The 26509-nt window shown below is 38.5% G+C and overlaps 1 protein-coding gene across 3 annotated transcripts in view; it reads left to right on the top strand.

The window, feature by feature from the left end:
• The window catches only part of DIAPH2 (diaphanous related formin 2), a 262348-nt gene that overhangs the window by 166656 nt on the left and 69183 nt on the right, over positions 1 to 26509 (top strand). For all 3 annotated transcript variants that reach the window (XM_087941081.1, XM_087941079.1, XM_087941082.1), the window contains 2 exons: positions 4899 to 5034; positions 17637 to 17732. In XM_087941081.1, the coding sequence (XP_087797207.1) occupies positions 4899 to 5034; positions 17637 to 17732 (232 nt within the window). The remainder of the gene's footprint in view (positions 1 to 4898; positions 5035 to 17636; positions 17733 to 26509) is intronic.

Raw genomic sequence — 26509 nt, 5'->3', positions numbered from 1 at the left:
TTTGGAGTGGTTTACATTTAGTTTATATCTGTTGTGTGCTCTTGGGTTGTTGTGGTTAAAGCTGACATATTCATTAACTGGTAAGACATTGTAACATATGATTTTATGTACTATGCTTAAGTCCAATCTTAGTCGGCGTAGTTCAAGTTTGTCTAAGCCTAGAATCTCAAGTCTGGTGTTGTAGGGTATTCTGTCGTGAGCAGAGGAGTGTAGTACTCTTCTGGTAAAATACTTCTGGACTCGCTGAATTGTATTTATGTCTGATATACAATGCGGATTCCAGATAGCAGAGCTGAATTCAAATATTGGTCTAGCAAAGGTTTTGAATGGCCTCGTTTGCAAAACAGTTTTACCAGAAGAGAAGCTTCATAAAATTAAATGTACAACTCTTAAAGCCTTTTGGGCAATACTGTTGCAAATAGGAAATATTGCTTTGTTGCTCCAGTTTCCACTTTGTGTACTGGGCACAGTTTACAAACAATGTTAACAATTTGTAGAAGTACTTCTAGATACCTATATAATGCTTAGAAGAAGAAAAATAATCTGGGTATTCCTAGAATTTGTAGAAGTACTTCTAGATACCTGTATAATGCTTAGAAGAAGAAAAATAATCTTGGTATTCCTAGAATCTAGTGAATACACAATTCCCTTTCACAAATCTGAAGTGAAATTCTCACAGATAAATGTCTGGCCATTACTTTCATTTTATTATTCGTTCCTGGGCTATTTAAAAAACAACAACTCAAAAGACAAGGAATTGGAACTATTTCACCTTCCAAGCTGTTGATGGGGTTCGTTGCTTGTGTGACTGTGTGATCTTCCAAGGAATTTTTCTTTTTCTTATAGAAAGCGACCTCAAAAATGTCTTCGTCTTGGTCAAATACATCTTTGTGTTGCTAATTTTGGTGCTCACCTTAAACCTTTCAGTCTTAGCACTTCTGAGCGAATGCCTTTGATCCAATTTGTGTTAAAATAATAACACAAGCAACTTCTGTATGGAGTGTCTTCCTCCCAACTCATAAAATCACCAGAATTAGAATGAATAGAATAGAATAGAATAGAATAGAATAGAATAGAATAGAATAGAATAGAATAGAATAGAATAGAATAGAATAGAATAGAAAACAGAGTTGGAAAGGACCTTGGAGGTCTTCTAGTCTAACCCTCTGCTTAGGCAGGAAACCCTATACAATTTCAGACACATGGTTGTCCAATCTCTTCTTAAAATCTCTTCTTTCAGTATTGGAGAATTCACAACTTCTAAAGGCAAATTGTTCCACTAGTTAATTGTTCTCACTGTCAGGAAATTCCAGTTTGCTTCTCTCCTTGATGAGTTTCCATCCATTGCTTCTTCTCCTGCCCTAAGGTGCTTTGGAGAATAGCTTGACTCCCCTCTTCTTTGGGGCAGCCCCTGAGAGATTGGAACCCTGCTATCATGTCACCCCTCATCCTTATTTTCATAAGACTAGACATATCCAGTTCCAGCAACTGTTCTTTATATGTTTTAGTTTCCAGTCCCTTAACCATCTTTGTTGCTCATCTTTGCACTCTTTCTAGAGTCTCAACATCTTTTTTTTTCATCATGGTGACCAAAACTGGGTGCAGTATTATATAAGGCCTAACCCAAGGCATTATATAATTCTATAAGCAAAGACAGAAGAGGAAGTTCAATGCTGCGGGTTGGAAAGGGAGCTTAAAATTCCGTCTTACTGCAGAGGGATGTGTTTTTCCCTGCCTTTTTTTCCCCCCATATTGCTGCTTCCGTGCTCTTTATCTGCCAGTTAGAGAGTTTTATCAACAATAATTTGGCTTGCCAAGAATCATAATCTTTTATGACATCCCTCAGAAGTTCCATGTCAGGCCTGATGCTTCTGTGCATCGTTCAGTGCAAACTGGGTCTGTTGTTATTATTGATAGTTTTGCTTCACACCACCCACCGGGAAACATGGAAGCTCATAGCTTGCCGATTGTTTTGGTTCCCGTTTCTGAAAAGGACTTGCTTGTTTATTTCTGTTTGGTTGAAACAATTGACTCCTTGGGGGATGAGTTTTCAGATTCATAAGAATTGAATGGCTGGATGGATCCTTCCATGTACACACGGACCTCTTTTTTTTTTGGCAGTATTAGACAAATATCTGCTTAGCTATTTTAAATTCCGGTTTTCTGTTAAACTTTCTGTGAGTTAAGAATTTACTGAGGCAATGACTGGCAAAACCGGAGAGACAGTCCCTTATCTTGTATAGGTAGTCAGATTAGCAGCATTGGGAGGGATCTTGTAGGTCATCTAGTCCAACCCCCCCACCCAAGCAGGAGACCATATGCCATTTCTGACAAATAGTCCTCGGCTTACGAGCACAATTGAGCCCACAATTTCTGTCATTAAAATGAGATATTTGTTCGGTTAGTTTGGTCCCATTTTACGACCTTTCTTTTTCCACCATGGTTAAGTGAATCAGTGCAGTTGTTCAGTTAGTAACTCAATTGTTGAGTGAATCTGGATTCTCTATTCACGTTCCTTGTCAGAAGATCGCAAAAGCGGATTATGTGACGCTGGGACACTACAACCGTCATAAATATGAGTGAGTGGCCAAGCATCTGAATTCTGATCACATGACCATGGGGGTACTGCAACCATCATAAGTGTGAAAAACAGTCATAAGTCACTTTTTTCAGTGTTGTTCAGAGATGGTATTCAGCAAGTTCTGACCAGTTCTGGAGACCCAGTAGCGGAAATTTTGAGTAGTTCGGAGAATGGGCAAATACCACCTTGGACTGGCCCTGCCCCCATCTATTCTCTGCCTCCCATTGAGTCCCAGCTGATTGGCTGGGTCTTCTTTTGTTGCCCTGCACAGGAGAACGGAGCTGGAAAGCAGGTTAGTGGGGTGGGGAGGGAATGGGGATTTTGTAGTAACCTTCCCCTGCCATGCCCACCAAGCCACGCCCACCAAGCCATGCCACACCCACCAAGCCACGCCCGCAGAACCAGTAGTAACAAAATATTTGAATCCCACCACTGGTGCTGTTGTAATTTTGAATCATCACTAAACTGTACTTTAGAATTTTTATTACTAATTTTTAATATATATTTTTTAATTATTACCACATTATTATTGTGTTTGGTCACAATCAGGCAAATATTTAGACCATATTTGTCATTTTTATTTACCTATTGAATCCTTTCCAAGGACCTAGGAAAGGCAGAAGTGTTGTTTAACATTACTAAAAGTATTTTTGTGGGGTGTAGGCTCTTCCATTTATTATTATTATTAAAAATGGGGTTACATTTGATTAGCAAAATTCAAAGAAGGCTTTTAAAACTACAGTTGGTCCTAAGTGGGATTGCACATCTACTTTGCAACTAACCACATACTTCCTGCCCAAAGAGATTTGTGATTTCATAATTTTAATAATTTATCATTGCAGTTCTTATCTCAATCAAGTCAGTTGTGTCTGTTTGTTGGACCTGAAGAAATAGCTGTGATGTGTGATAAACTCATTTGTGGTGCAGTGGCAAAATAACAAAGTCAACTTAGGTAGAATGAATCTTAGTAGAAAACAAGAGGGCTGTTACATCTTGTTTTCACCAGTCCCATTTGAAGACCTGGTGTTGTCATGTAACTTGCTTTAAAAATCTAATTTCTCAAGCAAAAGATTCATTTCTTCCTTCAGTGAAGTCAGATGAGGTTTCAGATAGACTTTACATTGAATTTTTTTTTTTAAAGTCTAAAAAAAAACCTTTTTCACCCTTTGACTTATCAGCAGATCCTAAAAATCTGTGTTGTTTTAATTCCATTTCCCCTTCATCCAATTACTTAGTTGTTGTTTTTTTTAGATGAGTCAGTAACTTCAGTATCTTAGACATATAGTTCATTTATTATTATTATTTTTCTCTGCATGACAAATCTGCCCAAAAGTTGTTGGTTTTTTTTTTCTCCCTTTCATTTGTTTTTCGTTTAATCCTTTTTCTCCTGGCCCCTTATTAGAAAGTGAAAAAAATACCATTTTATTATGTATACTTTAATCATCTCTTTTATTGTTAACCTGCAGAAATCAATTGCTACAACAGACATACTAGCTTGATCTATTTAATGCAATTTACTGTTTCCTTTTTTTTCCCCGGCATCTGTAATTTGTACTATTTGTACCTATAGTTGATTTTTTTGACAGACAGATAGGCAAACAGACAGACAACCATCATGGACACACAGACACAGAACTCTTGAAAGCTCTGACTGGCAGAATTGTAACTGTCTATTCTTATCCTAAAGCACAGAACCAAAAGCTAATCTTCTCATTAAGATGCTTCAATTAACAGTTAATTAGCATCTTCCAGCATGAATCTTCTACCTGAACCAGAAAAATAGAGTTCTGTTTCTGCTGCTGTAGAAAAATTGAACAAAATTGCAGAGGCTTTATGCTGTCAACCCCCCAAAAAAATCATTTTCTCAAGATTTATCAAAGTAAACTGAATATCAGCAAACATATTAACCAGCTAACTTAAGGGTTTCTTTTACTTTATTTTTTTCCCCCACCAAAGATTTTTGTATATGATGTGTAAAATTTATTATATATTCGCTCTAATGGATTTTCTTTTTTTCTTTTCCTGGGGGGGTGGGGAAATCAGTATTTATTATGGATTTATTCAATTAATAGTGCATCTTTAATATCTGCAGAAAAGGAGGTGTTGCTTTAGAAAAGGAGCACTTGCTATCACCTGGTTATGCTAAAGAACAAAATGGACTAATGAAAAAAAAAGCAACTTTTTATCACCCCTTATATCTTTAATAATAATAGAAACTAGCCGTTTCTATAACAACAACAAGCCAAGTCTATAACAAACAAGGTTCCTCTGAATTTTCTCTCCATAAACACTCCTGTGTTTGCTATGTTTAATACAGGAAGCCTTGAAGGAAAACCATAAAAGAAGAGAAATGGAAGAAAAGACTAAGAGAGCCAAACTTGCCAAAGAAAAAGCAGAACGTGAGAAATTGGAACGGCAGAAGAAGAAAAAGCAGTTGATTGACATGAATAAAGGTAAGGCGATGTGGGTGGAGCAAGATTTAATAGCTCAGTAAATTTGGCCTTCAGGAAGGGTATCGAAACTTGGTTCTGCTGGTTGGCCTGGGCCCGAGGGGCCACTGACCTCTGGAGGTGGATGACATGGTAAGAAGATTTCATCCCTGTACTATCCACTTCCTTGGTTCCAGTTTATTTGTTCATTTAGTACATTTTATTTATTAATTTTCTTCAGTTGGTATATATAGTTTTTATTAATTTATAATATGACATATAAAAAAGAACACAAAAGCAAATATTAAGGAAATTAGGAAAGGAGAAAAGAAAGTGGATAGTGGGGAAAAGCAAGGGAAAATAAAAGCATTGACTTCCAACTCCTTTGATGCAGTAAAATAAGGCATTTAGATCTACCCTCAACTTTTTAACTTTTTCATAATAATAAAAACTATCCGTTTCTATAACAACAAATTTATTTAATAGGTAAAACCCAAAATCAAAGTTTATTTTTTTTTCTACCTCAAGCACAAAGTCCAGAAGTGGTTTAATTTTATTAAATTAATTAAAAATCTTAAGAAAGAAATGTTAATTTTATTTAATAAGAAAATGTATGCGATCGCCCAACACTCTCAGTGACTCTGGGCAGGCTTACAAGGATCACCACACCAATACAAAAACCAATAACCCCTTCCTCCCCTTGGTGACGAATGAGCCATTTGATGGGCTCCCTCCCATCCTGAGGTGTCCAGGCCCATTAGCAAAGCTAAGTCTTCAGGCCCTTACAAAAAGTGTCAGAGTGTGGCCCAATCTTATCTCTCTGGGGTGGGGACATAAACAGTGGAGCCTCCGGTCGCCACCGTAATCCGTTCCCAGATTCCTGTCATGACCCGATTTGGTCGTGTCCGGAAGCATGACCGACTACACATGCATACAATAAAAAAAAAATGTCACCGAAGGGGAAATCGGTGCGGAAAGGGAATATTTTCGCACCTATTTTGTTCACCACCCAGTTTTTGAATCGTGACCCGATTCAAAAATCAGGTGGATTTTTTTTCGCCCCCCGCAATTTGGTTGCGAACAGAAGTGTTCGCACCCTGATGTTCCACTGTATACAAATAGCTTTTAAAACTTTAACTTGTTTTATGTTGATTTTTTGTTAAATTAAAATAGCCTTATGAGTGAGAGGGACAGCATATTCACTTAATAAATATGTTTAACAAATAAAAACAGTTAACTGGCTTTTAAGGACTCTTTCTAAATATTTCCACAATTCTTTTTGAATACCACGTTCACTGTCTTAGCTCTGTTTGTTTGATGTCTTTTCGAAAGACTTTCTGTTCTGATGCAGCTCTCCAAACACGACAAACCTTCTGAAGTGAACTCAAAAGATTCCTTTATTAGGAATGCCAGAAGCCCTGGCAAAGGTTCTCTCTCAATGAACAGAATAGAGTAGAATAGAATTCTTTATTGGCCAAATGTGATTGGACACACAAGGAATTTGTCTTGGTGTAAATACTTTCAGTGTACAGAAAAGAAAAGAGACATTCATCAAGAGTCAAGAATCATCAGGTACAACACTTAATGATAGTCATAGGGTACAATAAATAATCAAATCATACTAGGAAACAGTCAATAAAAATCATTAGGATACAAGTGACAAAGTTAGTCATATAGTCACAAGTGGGAAAGGATGGGTGATAATGAGTGATTAGAAGATTAATAGTAATAGTAGTGCAGACTTAGTAAATAGTTGGACAGTGTTAAGGGAATTATTTGTTTAGCAGAGTGATGGCGTTCAGAAAAAAACTGTCCTTGTGTCTAGTTGTTCTGGTGTGTAGGGCTCTATAGCATTGTTTTGAGGGAAGGAGTTGAAACAGTTTATGTCCGGGATGTGAAGGGTCTGTTAATATGTTCACTAAAAGCATAAAAAAATATGTTCACGTAAAAGCATGAAAAGCATTTTCAATAAAAGCACTGTGAATCAGAATACAAGTTGCTATTTTCCCTCCCTCCCTCCCTCCCTCCTTCCTTCCTTCCTTCCTTCCTTCCTTCCTTCCTTCCTTCCTTCCTTCCTTCCTTCCTTCCTTCCCTTCCTTCCCTTCCTTCCCTTCCTTCCCAGTGGTTAGAATGCAGTGTTGCAGGATAATTCTGCCCACCGTCAGCAGTTCAATCTTGACTGGCTCAAGGTTGACTCAGCCTTCTATCCTTTTGAGGTGGATAAAATGAGGACCTGTATTGTTGGGGGCAAGAGGCTGACTCTGTAAACCACTTAGAGAGGGCTGTAAAAGCACTGTGAATCAGAATGTAAGTCTAAGTGCAGTTGCTATTAGGAGCCCTGGTGGCACAGTGGTTCGAATGCAGTATTGCAGGCTAACTTTGCCCATAGCTTAGATCCTAACCGGCTCAAGTGGGGTAAAATGAGGACCCAGATTGTTGAGGGGGCAATAGGTTGACTCTGTAAACTACTTAAAGAGGGGTGTAAAGCACTGTGAAAAGGTATATAGGTCTAAGTGCTATTGCTATTACTAATTCAAATCACAAGACAACTGAGTTTTTTTTCCGCTCCACTTTGAATTATGGCAAGAGTATAAGAAATGTAAATTGCTCTTACGTACCTGGTAAATACAAATCCGCATTCAGTCCAATATGAATTTATAATCTTATGTATAACTAAGCCTATCTAACTATTCAGTTATGAAATTTCTTACGAGGTACATAAGTACGTAGAATGAAACCAGGGCCACCCACATAATAGCAACAGGCTTTAATGCAGTAAATGTATTAGAAAACATTTTGATGCAAATATTACTTAATCAGAAACAATTTACATCTTCATTATCACTGATTACCATGGAAATTAAAATCACCTGTAAACTTAGTGGCATAAGAATAAAAGGAAGAATGAGCTGCCTCACTTACAATTAGTGTTGAATTAATTGTTTTGAAAGGTATATTAACATTCCCTTAATACAGATGAACATAATAGAGTGAGTTTATTATTGGGGATTGACGGCTATCTGGCATGTCAAGGAATTTCGCCTCGGAAAACACATTAGCATCCAAATAGCTAAATCCTAAGCCCATGTCTATTAATATTCAAAATTGCATTATGTGAATAGCTTCATTGTACTTCGTGCAGCAGAGTTAATTCTGTTCTCCTGATTAACAATCCAGGGGTAAAGAGACCCAATTGCTGTTAAAATGGATGAATCCATCGGTTTTAACTTCCCTTGACAGAACTAGGTAACTAATGCAGCTCTGAAATGTATGAAGTGTGCTTACAAGACTCTTTTATCTGACATCTAAATGCCTTTATCCTACACCGAAACCATCTGGTTTATAACAGTCCAGTGACCACATGTTTGGACATCCTTTGATTTCATTGATCATGATAATTGATTACAAGAGGCGGGAAAAAGTCTTGAAACATCACAAGGACAGATGATTTTTTGATAGGGTGTTAAAACATGATTTCTGAAGGTAAGGTCACTCTGATCTGGATGGATGAAGGAACCATTCCATGCCACCACCATAGAGTCATTAAGATACCAAAGGATCTTGACAATATTTGAACATTGGGCGCTATCTAACAAACTGAAATTCAGTGGTGAAGAAAGTAAGGCTCTACATTTAGGCAAGAAAAGCAAAAGGCACAGATCCAGTATAGATGGTACCTTGTTCGATAGTAGTAACTGTGAGAGGGGATCTTGGAGTCCTAGTGGACAACCATTTAAATATGAGCCAGCCCTGTGCAGCAGATGCCAGAAAAGCCAACACAGTTCTAGGCTGCATAAACAGAGGGAGAGAATCAAGATCAAATGAAGTGTTAATACTACTTTATAAGGATTTGGTAAGGTCACACTTGGAATACAGCATCCAGTTTTGTTCACCACGATGTAAAAAAGATGTTGAGATTCTAGAAAGAGTGCAGAGAAGAGCAACAAAGATGATAAGGGGACTGGAGGCTAAAACATACAATGAACGGTTGCAGGAACTGGGCATGGCTAGTCTAGTAAAGAGAAGGACCAGGGGAGACATGATAGCAGACTTCCAATATTTGAGGGTTTGACATAGAGAGGAAGGGGTCAAGCTATTCTCCAAAGCATCCGAGGGCAGAACAAGAAGCAATGGGTAGAAACTAATCAAGGAGAGAAGCAACCTAGAAGTAAGGAGGAATTTTCTGACAGTGAGAACAATTAATTGGTGGAACAACTTGCCTCCAGAAGTTGTAAATGCTCCAACACTGGAAGTTTTTAAGAAGAGATCGGATAACAATTTGACTGAAGTAATGTAATGTTTCCTGCCTAAGCTGGGGGTTAGACTAGAAGACCTCCGAAGTCCCTTCCAACTCTGTTATTTTGATCTCAGCTATCTTCATAAGACCAGGGCACAGTCTGAGCCTTTCTACTGAGTAGTGTGCCATACAAATATTGTTCACCTTGCTTTGTGCTCCACACACTGTGATCTTGTGAACGCTCTTCCCTTACACAAAGTCCTTGAAATAATTGCTGTCTTCCTATATAATAAATTCTGTCTCTGTTCAACACCTTTTACTCCATACCTGTTTGTTCCACCTGTGAGGAACAAGTAGGGCTCAAAGTACTTAAAGGGACAAGGTCAGGGTATAGAAACATTACAAAACGTTGCTGCATATATCAAGGTTGTGGTCAAACCATCAAAAAGGAGAAAACACATATTCAGTTCAGCGATGCACACGGATAATAAGTGAGTTTAGGAGCACAGTGAGAAATCCACCAGGTGAGCATTGAAACATATATAATAAGCATAGAAGCAGTAGATTGAACATTGTCAGTGGAAGGCAGTAGAGACCACAATTGAGCCAAAAAGGTATGTTGTTAAGCAATGAGTTATGTAGAACAGAACATAGAATAATAGAGTTGGAAGGAACTTTGGAGGTCTTCTAATCCAACCCTTTGCTCAAGCAGGCGATCCTATATCATTTTAGACAAATGCATGTCCAGTCTCTTTAAAAGCCTCCAGTGATGGAACACCCACAACTTCTGAAGCCTATCCCATTGGTTAATTTCTCTCATCTTAGTTCCAGGTTGCTTCCCTCCTGGGTTTCCAACCATTGCTTCCTGTCTTGCCTTTTGGTGCTTTGAAAATAGTTTGACCTATTGTAGGGTCAAACTATTGTAGGAGCCCCTCGGATATTGGATCAGAGCTATTATGTCCCCACTAGCCTTCTTTTCATTCAACTAGACATGTCCAATTCCTGTAACTGTTCTTCATACATATTAGCCTCCAGCCCCCTGATCATTCTTGTTGCTCTTCTCTGCATTCTTTCCTGAGTCTCAACATCTTTTTGTATTGTGGTGACGAGAACGGGATGCAGTATACCAAGTGTGGTACTAAAACTTCACATGATCTTGATTCTATCTCTCTACTAATGCAGCCTAGGATTGCATTGGCTTTTTGGGCTGCTGCTTCACACTGTTGGCTCATGTTATAAAATATATATCATGTACACAGTATATATTCTCTTATTCTCTCTCTCTCTCCCTCCCTCCCTCCCTCCCTCTCTCCCTCCCTCCTTCCTTCTCTCTTCCTCTCTTTCTCTCTTTCTCTACACACATACACACACACAATTCAGTTTTATTTAAGGGAAAAATAATGATGTCTGGTGCCACTCATTTCTTTGCCATGGGTGAAGCAAGAGAGGAGAATTATACATATTTCCAATCTATATATAAATCACTGAGTTCATTTCCTCATGCTACTGCATTCTTAAAAGCCACAGCATCTCTCTTAACCTGCATGCATATGGTTAATTCTGCCAGATAGATATGACTATTTCTCGAATTGTTTTACAGATAATTCGGAAAAAAAGAGAGAAGAAAAGACCTTGACATATGGTTTCAAACATTTTAAAACCCAGCTATAATAGGGTTCACCATTCTCATTTTAAAATATTACATAATCTTTCTCTACGATTCTAGAAAATACTTCAATCTAAATATTACGGTGCGTAGCAGTGTTTCAGGAATGCATCCTTGCACTTTTAATTTCTTATCTCCAGGGAAACAGGCAAAGAAAACAGAATATTTTATATTGTTACATTGATATAGAAAGTTGAAAATGACAGAAACCAGTATTTAGTTGTTCATCTATAATTTACTGGGAAGGGAGAAAAATATATCAAGACGATTACCTTTTTTTTTTTCCTGTCTAGAGTGACACAGATTAATTATCCCACCACTCTGTAAAGTATGTGCCGTATTAATAGGTCACCCTGTGTTCTCAAGCTTTCTGCAAGTTTTCTGCATATATATCCATTTTTGATGAGGACCCAAATCCCAAATTGCCCTTCCTGACTATATTTGTGGCGCTGTGTAATTAACATTGTGTTTGTTTTAAAACATAATGAAAGACCCAGGAGGAGAGCCAAGGGTCCATTCTGAAGTATCTCCTTGGAATAACCCTGAATATTTCAACTTAGTGCATTCCTGACCCTCTTCCCCCCGCAAAACCCCCCCAAAATATACCACCCTGCAATCAAGTCTTTTCATGGAGATGTAAAGAGGATTCACATCCTTTTACAATCTGAACAGATGTTTTCCTATTTGTGTTTGAATAGCCTGTGCTATTTTAATTAAAAATATGTTGGGGTGTTTCTTCCTGGTGTTTTCTCTTCTTCTTTTTATTAACATATTGATCCATTGGTTGCAGCAGGAATTCAACAACCAGTTTGTCGTATGAGCTGACACTATGAGCTGAGAGAGAACTATAATTTATAATCTCCAGGTGATTGTCCAAAAGGCAGCCAGATGGTTTTCATTCCTAAGGCAGGGCTAGAACTCACCATTTCCTGGTGATTGGCCCAAAGTCACCCAAGCGGCCTTCATTCCTAAAGCAGGACTAGAACTCACTGTCTCCTGGTGATTGCCCAAAGTCACCCAGCCAGCTTTCATTCCTAAAACAGGACTAGAACTCACCGTCTCCTGGTGATTGGCCTTTGGAACACCATGCCGCTCAAAATTAAGTTGACCCTGATCAAGCTCACTTTTCAGAAAACCTTGAATACCTGTCTTGTCTTCCTGGGCATGGGACTTGGGAGAGTAATTGAGCCTTACCTTTCCTGTGGATGAGTGTTTTGGCAGTGTCTTTGTAATTGGGTATTTTTTATATTATATTGTTTGACCGTTGTTAGCTGCCCAGGCACACATTCATGAAATAGATGGCTATATAGCACCCACCCACCACCTAATCAATCAACCAATCAATGAGAACACATGTTTGATACATACATTCTCCCCCTTGATGGACAACTCATATAATCTCTTGATATTTAGCTGGAACTTCATTTCTCGTAGTTTTAATCCTGTCCTCTGGAGAATTATAGGATAAGGCCATTCAGATATTTGCTATGGCATCTCCCATCAATCACCTATTCTGTAAGTTACGTCTACCCAGAAACTTTAACCATTTCTTGTAAGATGTGGTTTCAAAACTCTTCATCATCCTGGTTTCTTTGCCTGAACGAACTTCCATTTGTCACTGTCTTGTTTTGAAAATTTGCCCGAACCCACCTATGTTTTAATATAAAGAGATTCTCATTTGTCTTGCAGTTAATGCTGAAAGTATTATGATTCTCACTTGACACGGTAATAAATGGGGGGGAAGCTTTTTTTCTATTGTTTAGTTTATCACAGTGTCAAGTGGAAATCATACTTTCAGAATTAAGTGTAAGATGAATGAGAGCGGGGGTTTTTTTTAATATTAAATGGGTGCTTAGCTGAGATTTCGGTTGTGAAATTTGTCAAGGAAATGCTGATCAATAATTCTGAAATGGAATCTGGACACCTGATACAATTGTCAGGTTTCCTGGGAAGTCCATAAGTTGAGTTTCTTGCCTGTCCTTTCTCTTCTCTTCACACCATTCCTCAAACTTCTCTAGATGGTTTGAAGACCTTCTTCCCCATCCTTAGAGCTATAATGGTTGCAACTCATGAGCACAATGGACAGCAGAATTTCTGTTACTAAGCAAGGTGATAGTTGAGCAAGTCATCCCCAATTTTACAACATTTTTTTGTTACGGGTGTTAAGTGAAACACTGAAGTTTTGAAGCAATTCCCATGGTCCTTAAGCAAATTCAGACTCCTCTATTGACTTTCCTTCTTAATGGGAAGGTTGCAAATGATGATAATGTTACCCCAGGATCATAAATACATGCTGGTTGCAGTCCAATCTCTTCTTGAAAGCCTCCAGTGATGAAGTTCTCACAGCTTCTGAAGGCAAGGTGTTACATTGGTTGATTGCTCTCACTGTTAGAAAATTTCTCCTTATTTCCAGGTTGAATCTCCCCTTGGTCAGTTTCCATCCATTGTTCCTTGTCTGGCCTTCAGGTGCCTTGGAAAATGGCTTGACTCCCCCTCCTCTCTGTGGCAGCACCTCAAATATTGGAAGTCTGATCTCATGTCTCCCCTGGTCCTTCTCTTCACTAGACTAGCCATGCCCAGTTCCTGCAACCATTCCTCGTATTGATCCACTGATGGCGATGAATTATTTTAAGGCTTAAGAAATACACACACACACACACATACATACATGTAAAGGTAAAGGTTCCCCTCTCACATCCGTGCTAGTTGTTTCTGGCTCTAGGGGGCAGTGCTCATCTCTGTTACAAAGCCGAAGAGCCAGCGCTGTCCCGAAGACATCTCCGTGGTCATGTGTCTGGCATGACTAAACGCCAAAGGCGCACAGAACACTGTTCCCTTCCCACCAAAGGGGTCCCTATTTTTCTACTTGCATTTTCACATGCTTTCAAACTGCTAGGTTGGCAGAAGCTGAGACAAATAATGGGAGCTCATTCCGTTATGCGGTGCTAGGGATTCGAACTGCTGATCTTTCCGATCGACAGGCTCAGCATCTTAGCCACTGAGCCACTCTATCCCTGTATACATACATACATACATGAATATGATCAGAATGCTGATTTATGTCATCGATATCCCAGCCTTTGGTTTCTAATCTTATAAGACATTTCATTAGGTTAATTAGCAGTCTGTGAACTATGTTGAAATTGCTTGCTTCCCAGGACTTACAAAATGCTTCAAAAACATCTGCTGCTTTGTGCAAGGACTGACATTCCCAATAAATTATATTTGTGAAAAGCAAACCTAGTTTAATCCCTTTGAGCTGCTCCTGAGATGGATTAAATGTCAGATCCATACTGTTATTCCTGTAGGTGAGAAACTTGGCATGATTGAAGGAGGCACCGATTTGATCTCGATCTGATACCTTGTTCTGTTCATTCCCAAATTGCTATAAACTATCATTGGTTATGAAGTGGAGCAGAGTGCTCCAATTTCTTGAATAGTTCCTTGTTCTAGAATAGAAAAATCCACTTTAAGCAAATAGCTTTTATGAGCAATTAAGTGGGCCTCTTTTAACAGGGATGCGATCAATTTATAAAGGATTTCTAATGTTCGGGTTTTCCCCCTCTTTCTCTCTGTTGCTTTTAAAATATACTTGAAGACTTTGGAAGCATTCAATAGAAAATTAGTTTTCACCAAATTGGTAATTAGTCCAAAAACATAATATTGCATTTTATATGTTTTCTAAAGCAGGAATACAGTCATTCAACATTATTTAATTCCTTCCTACTTATTATGGCGAGCGAAATGTAAATTGCAATAGCAGGTTGTAAGAACATCATGTCGAAGCAGCTGCTTCTGGCAAAAAGTGGGTTATGTTATCCTTTCAGGAATAGACTTATGTTTGGAACTAGATAGCTCTCTTGTTCTGCCATGAACCATATTTCACCAATCTGTTAAGCCTGTCACCTGATGGGACTTAGGAACTCTGCCTTCTTGATCACTTACCTAGTTATACCTCACTTTTATTACACTGTTTCTCCGAAAATACAACCTACCCTGAAAGTAAGTCCTAGCTTGATTTATAAATGTGTGCCCAATATAAGCCCTACCCCCAAAATAAGTCTTAATTAAGATCCCGCCCACTCCAGAGTGCACGGGTAAAAATTAAGCTAGGGTGGGGATGGAGGGTGGTGGAGCTGCCCTACTACTTACCTTTGGACAGTTGTAGCCAGGCCTTGCACAGCCCAACACCTGCCTTGCTGGCCCGTTCCTTCAGCAACCGGCAAGGCTTTCCTGAAGGCCTCTGTAGCTGAGAACAAAGCTCTGAATCGATCTGGAGCTCTGTTATCGGCTGCAGAGGCCAGGAACCCTTTCCAGCCACAGAATAAGATGTTCCTGAAAGCCTCTGACAACAAAAAGGAGGCCAGGGGCGATGTGCGCAAGTGAGGTTAGTCAGTAGATGACATCCCCCAAAATAATACCTAGTGCCTTTTTTGGTGGCAAAAAAATATATATATAAGACAGGTCTTATTTTCAGGGAAACACAGTATTTGTATAAATAGCTCAAGGTAATGAACACACACAACATTCCTTTCTCCTATTTTCCCCATTACAGCAACCTTGTCAGATGGATTGATCTGAGGGAGAGGCATTTGTCTAAAGTCACTCAGCCTGCTTGCATCCCTAAGATGGGACTAGAACTCAAGTCTCCTGGTGATTTGTCCAAAGTTGCCTAGATGGCTGCCATGCCTAAAACTGAACTAGAGCTCACCATCTCCTAGTAATTGGTCCAAAGTCACCTAGTTGACTTTCATAACTAAGGTGGGACTGGTACTCATTGTCTGCTAGTGTTTAGCCTGGTGCCTTAACCACTAGACCATACTGACTCTCTGTTGCATTCTCTGCCACAGCACCTGCTTTCTGAAATACCCAACCTCCCAATATATCTGGGATCCACCCAGGTTGTGTTCAAAAGACCACTAAAACTGTAGTTCTTTCCCTTTCTTCACTAGAGTGGTTGATGGTCCTCTGTGTTTGATTCTTTTCATGGTGGTTGTTTCTCCAGCATTTGTCTAGCCGTCCTCCTCCTCCTCCTCCTCCTCCTCCTCCTCCTCCTCCTCCTCCTCCTCCTCCTCCTCCATCATTGTATTGTCTTATTGTACCCACCAAGGGAATTTTCTAATACCAAGAAATGGTGTACTTTGGCACAGTGGTTAGAATGCAGTATTGCAGGCTAATTCTGCCCATTGCCAGCAGTTCGATCCTGATGAGCTGAAGGTTGACTCAGCCTTCCATGCTTCCGAGGCCGGTAAAAATGAGGACCCATTGGGAGCAAGATGCTGTCATTAAAACATGCTTAGAGAGGTCTGCAAAGCACTGTGAAGCGGTATATAAATGCTATTGCTGTTTTGCCTCCAGCAAGTTTAAGCCTTTACATCTTTGCATACCCATGGATATACATATATGTATTGTTCATTTCCATCTGTGGTTTGTCGTAGAAATAGGTATATGGATACACTACAATTCTCTTATATTGTTTTTATTTAAATATTTCACTGAATAGGAAACTTTATATTTAATACTTTATATAGTGTAGTCCCTAGTAAGTGGTGTTTGTTATACTTAGCTTAATAATAAATTTATGCAGACAAATTAAATTGATGTAAACTTATGTGGCCTTAATCTTTATTTGATTAGTCAATCCACTAATGGGTACAAGAAAATCATTCTATCTTTTGTTATTTGAAGTTGACTCTGTAATCTTGTGCGGATAAAAGAAGGAACATGGCTGGCTGGTCTTCTATGACTGTTTCAGTATTAGTGTGTTCTGCATTTCAACATTGCCAAAAGCTGTTTGAAGCTCTCAGAATAAAATAAATTGAAATTAAAAATGCCAGTGATGAATAGGCAAATAATTAATGATTAAAGAAGTGAAAATCTTCAGCCCGCTTCCCTGAATGCCTCAGACTTTTAAACACCTTTACAACCCAAACGCTCTCGGCTTTAGGAAGAAAAAATATCTGCCTGTTTATTTTTGAACAGTTGGCTTTTGCTTTTTATGGACCTACTCACAATTCCTCTATCAGAATAAACAAATTCTAGTAAAATTATGTCTGAGTGAATAACGATGAACAAGATAGGAGAGGAGAGAAATGAGAACTATAAAGTGTGATTTTAATGTCTCAGGTTAATAGAAACAAAAGTCTTGCTTGCAATCGCTTTTTTTTGGGGGGGATAGTTAAATGAAACTGACAGGTACAAGCAGATGCTTGCTTATGTGTATTTACACTTTCATTAAAATGAAGAAGCTCTCTGTTTGCATCGAAAAATAGTGGAACAAGCCTTCTCGTCATTAACTGTAGGGTTAAACTGATGTTGATAGTGCCACATTCAGTGAATTTCTTAACATGTATTAATTCTGCTGCAAGTTTTTCCAGTTTCATCCTTAGGGAATGTACAGATATGAACGGGATAACAGCAGCTGCCAATTAACATCTGTATATTTGTCCGTGGTCCACGTTATCAGTAAGATAAAAAAACAAGGTCTTAAAAAATAAGAAGTGAATATCAATTTCACTTAATAGAACTTTAGAAGCGAACTAGTCAATAGCTCTGCATGGAATTTAACAGCTTGCATCGCCCTGTCATACGTGTCCTTAATCCGGTGCTTTTTGTCATGCAAATGTAACCTTACTTTTGCTTTCCTTATCCTTTCTCTCCCCCCCACCCCCCCCAGCCTTAATTGCAAAGCAATTAATTTGACTTTTTTTCTGTGATTCACAGAAGGGGATGAGACAGGAGTGATGGATAATCTGTTGGAAGCACTGCAGTCTGGAGAAGCCTTCAGGGATCGCAGAAAACGAATGCCAAGGCCTCAAGGTAGGACAAACAATTGCATTTGGGGCAGGGTATAACATTACAGTTATTACTTGAAAGCATAGCAGTCATAGGGCAAGGTTCTTGCGGGGAAGCCCCTTATCAGTTTCAATGGAGGTATCTTTTGGTGTAGAAGTGAATTGCCAGCAGGACATCGTGTGTGCAATCAACGGATGTAATGGGATAATTATAATAACTGCCGCAGAAAAAACATCCAAAGTTCAAGGAGCTCCTGTTTTGATTGATACCACTGTAAATGAATGTAAATAATGCTCCAGAGTTTGTGGCAAATCATTAAAAATGTTCCAAATAATTAAATTGAGTCAACCGCAATCCTCAGCCTATAAAAACGATCAATCTTCATTTTTTCATGGGTAAATTTGTACCTTGTCCTTCAGACTATTAATTTTGTTAAAATGCACGCTAACGAACATTCCTGAGTTGTTGTTGTTGTTTTAATAAGCGCTAAACGATGGCACGTAGCAGATTTCTCTTCTCTGATCCCTCATGTACCATTATTCTGAGTTTGATTTGTGGTCTGCCATTGCTGGCCGTCTCATTGGAGTCTGGAAATGTGATTTAAATAAATCATAATTTACTAGAAAGCTGCCATTTCTTTCTTTTTCTTTTTTTTTACAGACTGATCAAAAATTTCTAAATTTGGTTAACCTGTAAAGGAGGGGTGTCTGGGGGGTGCCCGGGGGCTAGATCCAGCCCTCAGGGAAGTTAGATCTGGCCCAAAGGGCCACCCTGGAAACAGCAAAGGACCGGCCCGTGATGCCTCTGCCAGCGAAAACAGGCCCCCGAGCTCCGTTTTTGGCTGCGATGGCCTCATGCAACCCTATGCCAGCTAAAACAGAACTTGGGAGGATTGCCCCCTCACAAGCTCTTTTTCGACTGGCAGAGGGTTGTAGGAGGCCGTCGCAGCCAAAAACAGATCTCGGGAGCCCGTTTTCGCTGGCAAAGTGCTCAGACCACCACAGGAACCTCTGATACGAGCGACAGTGAGCTGGCCACGCCAATGGCCATGCCCCCCTGCCCCCCCCAAGGTCAAACACAACCTTGATGCAGCCCCCAATGAAATTGTGTTTGACACCCCTGGTGTTAAGGAAGGCCACAGATAAAAGTTTGCATGTACATGTACCCAAACTTAAATCCGACTTGTTGGAAATGTAAGCAAATGAGGGGTACCTTTTTTCACGCTTGGTGGCTTTACCCAAAAAGTAAAAAAGTACTGGAAAAAATTAAAATTTGGATAAAAGAAATTACAAATATACAATTAGAAATTAAGGCCGAAACATTTTTGTTGGGAATGTTAAAAGGGGACTATGCAAAAGAAACGAAATACTTAGTTCTCCATATAATTACGGCAGCAAGAATTGTGTTGGCATAATGCTGGAAGGCTGACCAAATGTCAACAAATAATTTGATAATTCAGAAAGTTCTTGACTGCGCTGAAATGAACCTAGTTACACAAAAACTTAGGGATAAGGTAGACTCAAAATATAGTACAACTTGGGGAAAATGGTATAATTGGATTAAGGAGAAAAAACACAAAATTAAAAGATAAAGATTTGAAAAATGAAGTGGTTAGATTAAGATCATATACCAAAAATAGAAAATGAATATTAGTAAAATCGTTTTCAATAAATGATCACACCATCTTAGCTGATTAGAAATATATATGTTTTATGTTTATATTTGTATTTGTATATTGGTTTCATTTGCAATGAAACATTGTATCTTATACATTGTATATATTTTTTTCTTTTTAATCTTTTATAAAGTTTATTTTATAAAAAAATGTTTGCATGTGCAGGATGATACCATGTTATTCTCTTACATATTTGCAATCCAACATCTGATGTAAATATGTACATAGTGGGGGGTTGCACTGTGACATATGTATCTATGTTTTATATGGAACGAAGATCAAAATGTAAAGGCTGGAAATTGTACAGTAAATCCCTGCTCTCAGTTTCAGAAGATCTGATGTGACTGTGAATTAATATATGAGTGGAGAATATGGTTACTTCTTCCTCCTTCTGTTTGCATTCATGTTCCTAGGGCCATGTTTATTTTTAACAAGTTCCTGAAAGGACATTGTAGAGTTATGTACTATCAACTTAATTATTTGAGAAGGTCATCATGATTAACTTGTGATGAAATTAGCAAAGAAAAAGAATCAATTAAAGACTGAATAGTCCAGCGTAAAAACTAAAAGTACACATATAGACTGGGTGAAACCAGGCTCAATAGCAATAACTGTGAGAGGGATCTTGGAGTCTTAGTGGACAACCAGCTAAATATGAGCCAGCAGTGTGCAGCCACTGCCAAAAAAGCTAATGCAATCCTAAATTGTATTAACAGAGGGATACAATCAAGATCAATACCACTCTATAAAGCCTTAGTAAGACCGCACCTAGAGTACTGCATCCAATTTTGGTCACCATATTATAAAAAATATGTTGAGACTCTAGAAATAGTACAGAGAAGAGCAACAAGGATGATTAGGGAACTGGAGGCTAAAACATACAATGAATGGTTGCAGGGACTGGGCCTGGCCAGTCTAAGGAAGAGAAAGACCAGGAGAGACATGATAGTGGTCTTCCAATATTTGAGGGGCTGCCACAGGGAGGAGGGGGTCAAGCTATTTTCTAAAGCTCCTATAGGCCAGATAAGGAATAATGGATGGAAACTGAACAAGGAGAGATTTAACCTGGAAACAAGGAGAAACTTTCTGACAGTGAGAACAATCAACCAATGGAACAGAAGTTGCCCTCGGAAGTTGTGGGAGCGCCATCAGTTGAGACTTTCAAGAAGAGATTGGACTGCCATTTGTCAGAAATGGTGTAGGGTCTCTCGCTTGGGCGGGGAGTTGGACTAGATGACCTACAAGGTCCCTTCCAACTCTGATTATCTGTGTCTGTATCACGGAAGATTTAAGACAAGAGGTTGTGTTTTCCCTCACTTGTTTACTGACTTAATGTCATCTGATAGTTTCAAAGAAGATTTCTTCAAATTCCCCAATTCCCCAATAAACTAAATTAGCTAGGAGGTGGTAATATTGATCCCATCTGAATGTACTCAAATGTCATTTAGTAGTTTGTGCATTTTGGAGATTACATGACAAAACCCAAAAGCTTAAGCTAGATAGATGATGCCCGTATTCAAATAGGAATGCCATTAAAAATGTTACATATCAATCTTTCACATCCAAATATCTCTATTGCATATCAACATAGGACACAGCTGGTTTAAACAGCTTCAGATATCCACCTATCTGAAGCTCTTTAAAGCAACTGTGTATTTTCTTGAGATCATTTGGCTGCCTCCCGTGGTTCCAAACATCTTTTGAAGTCAAATTCAAAGTTTGGCATTGTTGAAAGAATCATTTCCCAATGAAATGTTTGATGGATACTGCAGTTCAGAAGAGTAACCTCTATGATTTGTTTGTCTTTCTCCTAAAGTTCTATTTTTTTCTTCATAATGCTTAATTTTTGGATATCTTCCTAAGTAGGTATAAGAGTGCAGCCTATATAAAGCTGAAAAAAGTTTGTGTTTATACATCTAGCTTTCTATTATATGTCTGTGTTTGGGTGTGTGTAGAGAGAGATTTATTTGAATTGAACTGTATGGCATGTTTTTAATGAAATGTCTGCTTCAGCAGATATTTATTTCATATTTTAATGGTGGGAATGCATTTTAATTAACTTTTTACAAATATGATGTTTGCATGGTATATTTGTACCACATACACTTGAGATGAATCACATGGTCTATGCATTTTTCACCTGTGAATGTTTTCCCTCCCGCATACAGTACATGACTGATGTTTTGGGCATAGGAAGAATTTAATGTAAATTCTGCATCTTCTATAGACTTTTTAAAGTCAGTGATGTAGGGATTCAATAATTCAAAATGTCAGTACATCCTAAAATGCCTGTTCCTTTAACAATTCTGCATGTCCTGCTTCAGCTAAAACTATGAAAGGGACAATTTTTGGAAGGCATTCATCATACTTTCACCAATTATCTGTGACCTTTTATCCTAGCCACAAGCTATGAGATGATAAAACAAGAGCAATTCTGAAATATATTCCCTCTAATATTAGCTTAAGTTATTTCTTTTCCTTCGAAGCTAACTTTTTCTTATTTTATTTTTTTTTACTTTTCTCTATGCTGCTAAATCTTTTACTATAAAATTAAACTTCTAGAAACATTAATAGCTGCTGCCCTTTTAGGAATGTCCTAGTTCAGAAATATTCCATTGACAGGCTTACTCCATGCTGTAATTTCCTTCCTGCTGCAGAGTAGTTATCACCGTGAAGTGGTTTAGTTACTAACTCTTGAGGCTGTAAGATAGACATTACGTATTGTAATCTGAACCACGATGCTTCCGGTTGGTAGAGTTTCTGTATTACATACAGATGCTGTGGTATATATTCTACAGTTGTGGAATGCAAGGCCTTATAGCAAAGCAGTCACAATTTTCTCCAGACTGGTACTTCCCACCATGCCAATAACATACTGTAGTTGTTTTTATGAACATGTTTCACATCAGTGCTAATTACTTTTCCAACATAATCGGTCAAAGAGTTTCCTGTAAACTCATACATAGAATCGTAGAGTTTGAAAGGACATTGAAAGACATCTAGTCTAGTCTTTCTCAACCTTGACAACTTTAGAAAGTGTAGACTTCAACCCCCACAATTCTGGGATACTGGAAGTTGAAGTCCACACCTCCTAAAATCGTCAAGGTTGAGAAACACTGATCTAGTCTATCTCCCTGCTCAGCCAGTAGACCAAGGCACTGTATAAAATGGTGATTTTTTTTTCCATCAACAGAAGTCTTCAAACAGAGAATGGATACTCTAATATGACATATAGATATGGCTGGCAAGTTGTATAGCCAATAAGCTCCACTGATATGAAATCTAACCCCCTCTTCCTTGAAGTTGTATCCCATTGGTTCCAGCCCTACCCTCTGGATAGTAAAGAATAAAGATTCTTCCACTTCATCACAACCATTTTGAAGAGCAAAGGAGAAGCATCCATCTCTGAAGCTTTGCACTTCCCTAGTACATATGAGCTGGAACAATTTAAGACGTCTGTGGTTAACTTAAGGATAACAGAAGTACACACTCAAAATAACGTTTAAATAAACCAATTCCCCACAATAAAAAAACAAGCCAAATAAACTAGGAATTCAATCGCCGGATTTTGATTTTCCAGGTAGTTCATTTATATCCTGTTGGATCCTGGCCACCAGGTGGGCAGAAAAGAGAGAATAATTTGCATGTGGTCAACACAACTGTAGTATCACATTTATATTTTAAGGTGGTTTTGCTCTCAGCCTCACACATGCAAGGGCAGGAAAATAAAGACAAGAGGAACTCCGTAGGAAACTTCAAAAGGAGGTTCTTGACAACACTAATGAGATTAAAGTAGAGTCGCATTAATCTGATTGCTTCCTTTGTTACTTTTCTTCACATACTTCTGTGGTTCCCGCTGAGTGGAGCTTTAAAGCAGGAAAACCTCTGAGTTCAATAAGTGTAAATGATGTTGGAGAGGAGAGAGTTTCTTTCAAAGGACATGTTATGCTACCTGCTTAGTATTTTACAAGTGGCTTCCACCTATATTGTCAATATTAAGTACCCCGGAGAACAGCAAGAACAACGCACGTTAACTGGAAACAAGAAAACTATTTGACAAATTCTCTTTAGTGGAAGCCATGCTAGGAAAGGATTACACAAGCCAATTTATCTTCCAGAACATTTGTTTTATTACTTAAGTTTTCGGGACTGCCTCTCTCCATTTTTACTTTGCATTTTCGGTTTTCCCAAAGTGATATTTTAATGAGGCTGATATACTTGTGACCAGCTATTTTTTCCTTTGAAATACTTCAGACAGAAAAACATTTGGCCCCGATCAATTTTACTCTGGGAATGTAATTAATTTTATGATCTATGCCCTTACAAAGAGAACACTGTAACTAAAGATTTGTCTTTGCGCATTACTTCAAACCTTGTTTGTGCAAAATGAATTCTTAAGAATGGGAAAGTGAAGCAGCTTTTCATTACGGTAGTGATACGATCAACAACATTTTATTAAAGTACGGAGGTGATTTGCTACCTAATTTTCCTAAAACATAATCGCTGTTAATAAATGTCATAACTTGTGCTTAATCTGCCTCCTGTAACACACTATTATTTCACATCCGTTAGCTCCGAATGCCGTTAAACCCTCAGGTTTTTTTCTATGCACCCCCAATACTTTTGTCTAGATAAAAATTTCCTTTGAGCCAAGTTTCACTACTTCTTGGCAACGGTTTGAAAGCACAGATGATTCTTGAATTGAGTGCCCTCCCCGGCCAAAGTTCCATTACTAAGCAAGACAGTTATTGAGTTTTGTCCTGTTTTATGACCTATCTTTACCAGAGTTGTTATGTGAATCATTGCAATTGTTAAGTCAGTAACACAGTTATTAAGTTACTTGCCCATAGATTTTGTGTCGGGGTAGTAATTTAAGAGTTGACTAGCTGATGAAATGATGCAATGATCGGAATGAGTCAGCAAAGTTTTTGGTTGTTATCCTTTTAAGAGCCTGTTGTCAACTCCTAAAATATTTATATGGTTGTCTTAGAGTTGCCAACAGAAAGGGAGGGGGGAGCAGTGTAGCAGCTTGTTAATCCAAAAATGCATTCCATAAATGTTTTTAAAGATAGTAACTAGGTGACTGAAGTTTCTGCTGCTCAATATTCTAACTGGAGAGCATGACTGATGACTCTTGCCTATGGATGTGTCCCATTTTGAGAATATGAATTATGATACACCGGGGGGCGGGGGGGAACCAGGGTCAAGGGTGACAACGAATGATGTGTCTCAGAGTCGGCTACACCCAGGCAGTGTCGGACATGTTAACTCCCAATAAATCCTTTTGAAGTTTTGGAAGTTTGACTCGAGTCTCATGATTTGTTTCCCGAAAGCCATCACTCTGCTAAACAAATAATTCCCTTAACACTGTTCAACTATTTCCAAAGTCTGCACTCCTATTACTATTAATCTTCTCATCACTCCTTATCACCTATCCCCTCCCACTTGTGGCTGTATGGGTGTAACTTTGTCGCTTGTAGCCTTAAGATTTATACTGACTGTTTCCTACTATGATTGGATTGCTTATTGTACACTATGATTATTATTAAGTGTTGTGTCTTATGATCCTTGACTCTTGAAGAATGTCTCTTTTCTTTTATGTACACTGAGAGTATTTGCACCAAGACAAATTCCTTGTGTGACCAATCACACTTGGCCAGTAAAGAATTCTATTCTATTCTATTCTATTCTATTCTATTCTATTCTATTCTATTCTATTCTATTCTATTCTTATTCTTCAATCCAATAGCTGTTCTGTTCTGTTCTGTTCTATTCTATTCTATTCTATTCTATTCTATTCTATTCTATTCTATTCTATTCTATTCTATTCTATTCTATTCATTCCATTATTCTATTCTATTCTATTTAATTGGGGGGTAAATGCCAGAATCCTGACACCTTTATAATAATAAGAGGTCCTATTAGGGTGCCTCTTCCCTGCTGTAATTTTCTGCTTCTGCCTGTAGTACATGTATGTATAATATATATTCTTTTGTAGATAAAACCACTATTTATTACAAACCTTGGTTTGCTGTTACTGCTCCTGGGTTGTCTCACCTAGTAAAGCTATGTGCACACTTTGCTTGTCAGAAGGTTCCAAAAAAGGGATCACTTAATCCCAGGATGTTGCAAACGTCATAAATACAGACCAGTTGCCTGGCATCTGAATTTTGTTCATATGACCGTAGGGATGCTACAACAGTCACAAGTGTTAAAAATGATCCTTTTTTTCAGGGGCATTGTAACTTTGAACAATCCCTCAATGCATGGTTGTAAGTCAACCATTGTAGTTCCTTCCTCTGGATTTTTCTTTACTTCCCAATCTAACCTACCGGGACTCTCTGCTGGTTTGTCCCTCAAGTAAGAACCTATCTACCTGTTTATCTAGGTGTCTTCCACAATTAGCTAGCTACTCGCACTGTCACTTCTTGGTTGTACTAGTAAATCATGAGACATTGCCTTGTCTCTTTCATTTACTGACCCTGCAAACTCAGCTAATTCAAGAGGAAGTCCCAATAAAAACCACTGAAACTATTTCGCTCAGAACATATGATAGGTGTTCTGCTTAATTTCTACGGATGACAGGATACCAACCTGATTCTATGAAGTCTCTTTTTCCCACGGCTGCCATTGAATTTCATATGCCAGTTCTCAAAAATAATTGCATTTGGGGCATGTGTTTAGTGAGAGGGATATCCGAAACCAAATAAGATGGCAGGAATGGATGGAGGGAAGCTTCACGATATCAAACTGGCACTTTAATATAATAACGATCGGAAATTCAGCTCTTGAGACAGTCGTCTTCGTTTCATGCAATTCTCGGTTGTTTATCCAATGCTGAATTCAGGAAGATTAAGCTAGGAAAGAGAGAGGGATTGAGTGAAACTGAAATCTGTTAAAACACACAGCAGGCGACTGGGGAGCATTTCCCAAATTATAAAGATATTGGATAACAACAGTAGTGCTACTTTCTGGTTTGCTGATGAAATTGTGCTTTTGGAGGTAGATGCTGCAATTGTGCTTTTGAAGGTAAATGCTGTCATTTGAGATAAAGTGACAATAGGTAATACAGCAAGTGTCGGGAGCAGAGACCAAAACCAGGCCACGTTATATAAAAACTATGTTG

This window comes from Pseudonaja textilis, chromosome 12, assembly GCF_049901715.1.
Source record: "Pseudonaja textilis isolate UNSWEBS1 chromosome 12, rPseTex1.2, whole genome shotgun sequence".
Taxonomy (NCBI): domain Eukaryota; kingdom Metazoa; phylum Chordata; class Lepidosauria; order Squamata; family Elapidae; genus Pseudonaja; species Pseudonaja textilis.
The sequence above is the reverse complement of the archived record's forward strand: the minus strand, read 5'-3'. Positions and strand labels throughout refer to the sequence as shown.